Below are 6494 nucleotides of genomic sequence, written 5' to 3' on the forward strand. Positions count from 1 at the left end.
CCTGATAACCTGAATGCTTAGAAATATAATCTGTGGCGCATGAGGTATCTACTGCCTTTTGCCCTGGCGCCCTGGTGCAATAGTGAAATTGTTCACCAGAACACTGGGTGGCTATAAGTTTTCTTATTTCCTGGTGAATATTGTGGTTCCAATAAATTTTAAATGTGAAAATGGGAAGGAATACTTGATGTCAAAGGTGCAATGTTAACTAAACTGCAGCAGCATATTTCTATTCAGGAAATGCCCAATGTATGCTACTCAGTGGCATACTGTCAACCATGCAGAGTGTCATATGTTTCAGTTCTTCCACCAATCATCTCATTAATAAGTCTTGTTGAAATTTGTGGAGTCCTTGGGCATTTTCCTGTTTTTCCGTTGTCCTTTTGCCCATGCAGTTGCTGAACTTATGATCCCCTTTTTATTTCGGATAGTAGACTTTTCGAAAAGTCATTCACTCAGAAGTTTTTTTCGCGACCGTGCCTAAGCACGTCAGTCACTGGATTGGTAATCAGAATTCAGAGCTGCAGTCTTTTCACAGGGCTCATTATGAAACTGGCTAATTTTTTTGTTTTCCCTTTTCATAGAAGGATTGCAGTGTTATTAACTGTGTGGACCCTGCCTTAGTCATTTCTAGAGAAATTGTTCTTAAGTATGTGGTGTAGCAATGACGCATTGTCAACTATACCATATGTTTTGAGTTGTGAAGACCTTGCAGGGTTAGGTGGCTTACTCATCTTGGATTCGGCGTGAAACAGTAAACAATTGGTTGCTCTTAAGCTTGATGGTATTGCTATTGATGTTTTAACCATTCAAAGTGAAACACAATTGGTTCGTTTCCGATGTGATAGCATCAAAGCATGAATCTGAGTCTGCTAAGCTGTTGGTGTTTTACTAGTGAAGACATTACTTGCTTCGTCATGCATCAATTGCAAATCCGGCATTACTGCAGATCTTTGGGTTCTTGAACTCTAGCTTCAGCTGTTCAAGATAAAAATCTGAGAAGAGGTAGTAGTAATGCAGTATAATACACACGTGTTCGGTGTTCCTATCATTTTTGCCCTTCAAATTCAAGGGTCGCTTGCTGTATGATGGCGTCTGCTGCCGCTGCTACGTCGCTGCCACTGATGTTCACCTGTGGTCCTGTGCCGACCGACAACGGTAGAATCTCGTACTGCTACGTCGCTGTAACGCTGTCCAAGCATGAGAAGCGACAACGGTACTAATCACGTGCCGCTTAAAGAGAGGCCGAGAACGCCCTATATGTCTGTATGCTTTGTGTCGCTCAAGTCACAGCCTCACTGGCGCTCAGCTTTGAGGGAATGCCGCCAATGGAGCGCATCAACGCCGCGGTCGCGTCCCGGACGCTGGTGCCGGCATCGGACCCGCCGCCGGGCTTCCCCGCCATGCTCGCGGCCTCCAACCTCGACCTCATCTTCGGCTCCTTCCACATGTACCTCGTTACCGTGTACCCTGCCCCGGCCGCCGGGCTCCCCGCCGTGGCCGCGACCGTGCGCGCCGCCTTTCCCGCGTTCCTCTCCCGGTTCTTCCCCTTGGCCGGGCGCGTGGTCACCAACGCCTCCACCGGCGTTCCCGAGATCGCCTGCAACAACGCCGGCGCCGAGCTCGTGGTGGCCGACGTGGGCGTGGCGCTCGCCGCGGTCGACTTCTCCGACGCCGACCGCTCCTTGAGGATCATCCCGGTGCCGTTCGAGCAGGGCCTCGCGCTGTCGCTCCAGCTCGTGCGGTTCGCGTGCGGCGGCTTCGCGCTGGTGTGGGGAACGGACCACCTGCTCGTGGACGGCCACGGCCTGATGGCCCTGCCCAATGCCTGGGCGGAGATGCTCCGCACCGGTGGCCTCTCGTGGGAGCCCCACCACGAGCGGGCCTCGCTCTTCCCGCCGCGCTCGCCGCCGCGGTACGCCCCGTCCCTGGACGCCGAGTTCGCGCGGTACGCGCCGGACAGTCTCCCCAACTCGCTCCTGGTGGCCACCCTCGTGCGCCGGATGTACGTGGTCTCCGCCGCCGACCTCGACCGCCTCCGTGCCGCGGCCAGCGCAGCCGGCCGCCGAGCCACGCGGCTCGAGGCCCTGTCCGCGCACGTCTGGAAGCTGCTGGCGGCGGCCGTGAACGGCTCCGACACGCACTGCCGCCTCGCGTGGTTCGTCAACGGCCGGATGCACCTTGACCCCGCCAAGTACGACAAGGCCCGGCTGGATCGCTACCTCGGCAACGTGCTCACGAACGTGTCGCACGAGGCCACCGTGGAGTCCATCTCGTCGACGCCGATCGCAGACGTGGCGGCGATGGCGGGCGCGGCCATCAAGAAGGCGCTCCGGTCCGAGCGGTACGAGGAGCTTGTGGACTGGATGGAGGCGCACAAGGGGGTGTTCCGGGAGGGCGCGAAGTGGACGGAGGCGGTGGGCGCGGGCACGGGGAGCCCCGCGTTGGTGATATCCTCGGTCACGCCGTTGAGGGTGGAGGGAGACTTCGGCTTCGGGCGGCCGCGCCTGGTCATGCCGTGGGTTCGGCCGGGCCGGCTGGGGTCGGCGAACATGATTGTGGCCCGGAATCCGGCGGAGGACGGGTCGTGGGTGGTGAGCGCCAGGCTGTGGCCGCGGCTGGCCCAAACCATGGAGGCGGACCCGGAGGCGGTGTTCAGACCGGCCACCGCGGGGCGGCTCGGGTTCGGCGTGCGCGAACCGGCGGCGGCGGGCCTGCGAAGCCGTTTCTAATTTGTGTCTATTCATTCATAGCGCTCCTGTGACGTCCAGTCATCGGATCTAGGTACAACGTCGTCTAATGTCTATGGGCTTCTCGTTTGGGCCTTCTTTCGGCTCGGGTAACAAAAGTGCAATTTAAAATAAAATACATTTCTCCGTTGTATTAATCCCAAAAACAATCTCTGTTGTATTTTTTCAAGTTAAATATCTCCTGATTGTATAATTCTAAGCTAGATAAAATAAATATGATGCGAATTTTTGGTAGACAATTAGCACTTGTCAAGAAAAAGAAAGAGATTAAAGATAATCTATAGTTTTTAAGCCAACATCTAGGTTAATAAACTTTTAAGCCAATATTAAAGTATCCTAAAAGTTTTGTCAAACACTTGGTAGACTGGGCCCCCCTATATCTGAATCTTGATTCCGCCTTGCCGACAGCGAGGAGCATTTGGAGGCGTGGCAGGGAGGAGAAGATGGTGAGTAGTGGGGTACAACTCTAGGAGGCTAACAAAAATTATTTGGCATTTATCTATAAAGTAACTACTCCCCTCCATCCCATATAAGTATCATTTTAGCATTCAAATTTCATCCCATAAAAAGTGCCATCATAGGGAAATATGTGGGTCTCACCTAGTAAGTTTGTAGCTCAACCCACTAAAAATGGTACTATAGACTAACTTTTTGTAGAGGTATGTTTGGTCATTTGACTATTGTATTGGCACCTTTTCAATTTTTAAAATGACTCTCCTTGTAGGATGAAGGGAGTAGCTAATTAATTTGGCTGCAGAATTTTGGGTGGGCCGTAGAATGTGGCCTCACCACCGGTAGCTGAGATTTATCTCAAAAGCTTTATAGGCATTTTAACTATGGTCTTGTCATTAATTTCACCGTTCACCCTTAGTGAAAATCGTTGTTTTCAATAAAAGATACAAAGTTCAAGGGCACGCGCCCATGGGTGCCGGAGCCCAGATTCTAAAGATGTCAAAGTACAATTGTATCCTTCCAGTTTAATTCAGAACTAGTTCCTGGCCCACAGATTTTAGGTTCCGGTTTACAAATTAAGTTTCTCTTAGTTGGTTTTTTATATTTATAACCATTAGATCTTGCGAAATGAAAGGCTCCCATTATTTCCAAGCAGAATAAAATTTCTCATATGATTTAATGAAGTTGGACGCCGAAGAGCCTAGGCGGAGGCCCAGGGTCACCGGGCCCTGGATCCACCAGTGTGTTGTGATGACGATTCAAGTAGACAAACTAGATTTTTTAGTAGGTAGACAAACTAGTGATTTGGTCGGGAGATTTTACAGTCCCCATTTGCAATTCTCCCAACCAAATCTACTATATATGCCCTTATCTGTGTATACCATTTACTGCTTCCTCCTTTTGCCACGTCGACGCGTTCTCCTGCTCCTCCGATCCGACATCAGCGCCTACAGATACATCACCGACCGCAACATCATCCGACCCCTTCCAGGATGTTCCTTGCTACTCCGGACAATAGGGGGAAAGGTCCACTGCCCTCTGCCTCCAGCGGAACCTTGCCCCCTCTGTCTCTCTGTTCGCCTCTCCCTTGCGACACGCTTGCCCTGTCCTCAGTCGCCCCCGCATGGCGAACAGCAGCAACAGCTACCTCGGACGTGAGTACCCATTCTGATCTCACCTCTCGCAGCTAGGGCTTTTTTGTGGAGGACGCTGTGGACGAGTCAGCGACGTCGTTAAGGTCACTCATGAGGACGAGGGCCACCAACCGCAGTTGCCCCCATAGCGCCACTAGGAGATGGACGACGACGCCTACAACGATGAGGAGGACGACGCCCACAGCCATGCGCACGCTCGCCACGACGGATACCACTCCGTAAGCCTACCGTCTACATCTTCCCCGCGATTTTGATTTGTCTCGGCTACTTTTATTGTTCCCCATCGGACCTATAGGCTAGGGTTTAGGTTTTTGGATTCGTCCAGGATGTAGTGTTCTTTTGGGGGGAGGTATGTGTAGAGATCGTAAAGATCATCTAGGGTTAGGTCTAGCGGGTTCTCTTTACTTCTTTACTGTGAATGCGATATCGAGAGTAGAGAGACAGAGAGGAATAGAAGAAGAACATGTCATACCTGACACCGCAGAGGGAGATGGTCCAGGAGCTGCCATCTTGTTTGTTGGTGAAGTCTGCGCATGGACAGCGACGTTCGGGGAAGAGGTCGATGAAGCCGTCAACATCGGTGGAGTGGGACGGCGTGGCTAGTGGCTTCCCGTCACTGGCTGTGCCCCTCTCTGATAGGGATTAGGGTTTAGGTTTTAGTGGGGAGCTTGGCTCAGGCGAACCTCATACTCAGAGCCGCCGGCCCCCACCTCTATATATAGCGCAGTGTGATAGGGGCCCTCCAGCCATAGTGGGCTAGGCGCCCCCTATCAGGGCGTGGATCAAAGGCCCAACTAGGCTGTTGGGCCTAGTTTGGGATTAGAGATCAATCTAAGAATCTCCCCCTTGATCTCCTATCATCTTTCAATTTCATATCATTTACTTTTGTTCATTCCATTACAGATTAGCACATAGAGCATGTTTCATTATCACGGTCAATTGCCGATAGATTTAATAACTACAATACACCACTCTGTTCTGAAATAGATACTTAACTTTGGGCCTTCTTTTATCCAGGAATTATAGGGTTTTCCTTAAACCCATGCCGGCTACATGTTCTCTGAACGCGTTGGGTGGTAAGCCTTTTGTAAGCGAATCTGCGAGCATCTTTTTAGTACTTATATGTTCAAGACTTATGACATGATCCTTGACTATATCTTTCACAACATAATACTTTATGTCAATGTGTTTGGCAGCACCACTTGACTTATTGTTGTAAGCATACTGTACTGCCAGATTATTATCGCAGTATAACTTAAGTGGTCTATAGATGTCGTCAACCACCTTTAAACCGGGTATGAACTTCTTTAGCCAGTTTACCTGCCTCATTGCCTCATAACATGCTACAAACTCAGCATACATTGTGGATGATGTAGTGACGGTTTGCTTTGAGCTTTTCCATAAAATAGCTCCCCCTGCGAGAGTGAATACATATCCAGACATGGATTTTCTATCATCTCCCGCATAATCAGAATCTGAATATCCCACTATATGGAGTGAATCTGGTCTTCTATACGTAATCATGAGGCTTTTCGTTCCTTGCAAATAACACAAGACTTTCTTTACTAATTTTTAGTGTTTTGTTCCAGGATTGCTCTGGAATCTGCCAAGTAACCCGGTAACAAATGTCAAGTTAGGCCGCATACATACTTGAGCATATTGCAAGCTTTCGACAGCTGAAGCATATGGAACCATTTTCATTTAATCGATCTCATACTAATTCCTGAGGCATTGAAAATCTTCATATCTGTCGCCCTTGACTATAGGAGCAGGTGAGGTACTATATTTATGCATATTGAATTTCTTTAAGATCTTTTCTATGTATGCCTTTTGTGACAGTCCTAATACCCCTTTACTTCTATCTCGGTGAATCTTGATCCCTAGAACGAATGAAGCTTCACCAAGATCTTTCATATCAAATTTTGAGGACAAAAACTTCTTTGTCTCCAGTAGTAGACCGACATCACTACTAGCAAGTAAGATATCATACACATACAGGACAAGGAAGATAAACTTCCCATTCTTAAACTTTGCATAGACACAATTGTCCTCTACATTCTCTTTAAACTTAAAATTCATTATTGTCTGATCAAACTTCAAGTACCACTGTCTTGAAGCTTATTTTAATCCATAAATA

The 6494-nt window shown here is 49.3% G+C and overlaps 1 protein-coding gene across 1 annotated transcript; it reads left to right on the top strand.

Moving 5' to 3' along the window:
* The first annotated feature begins 1287 nt into the window (after nt 1–1287).
* On the top strand, nt 1288–2981 carry LOC136529383 (coniferyl alcohol acyltransferase-like). Its single transcript, XM_066522457.1, has one exon. The coding sequence runs from the start codon at nt 1320–1322 to the stop codon at nt 2730–2732; it is 1413 nt and encodes a 470-aa protein (XP_066378554.1). The 5' UTR covers nt 1288–1319; the 3' UTR covers nt 2733–2981.
* Nucleotides 2982–6494: the final 3513 nt, after the last annotated feature.

Source organism: Miscanthus floridulus, chromosome 19 (genome assembly GCF_019320115.1).
Source record: "Miscanthus floridulus cultivar M001 chromosome 19, ASM1932011v1, whole genome shotgun sequence".
Lineage (NCBI taxonomy): Eukaryota > Viridiplantae > Streptophyta > Magnoliopsida > Poales > Poaceae > Miscanthus > Miscanthus floridulus.

Bases quoted from the DNA above. Each gene is read 5' to 3' on its own strand.
- LOC136529383 (XM_066522457.1), top strand. From the start codon at position 1,320: ATGCCGCCAATGGAGCGCATCAACGCCGCGGTCGCGTCCCGGACGCTG.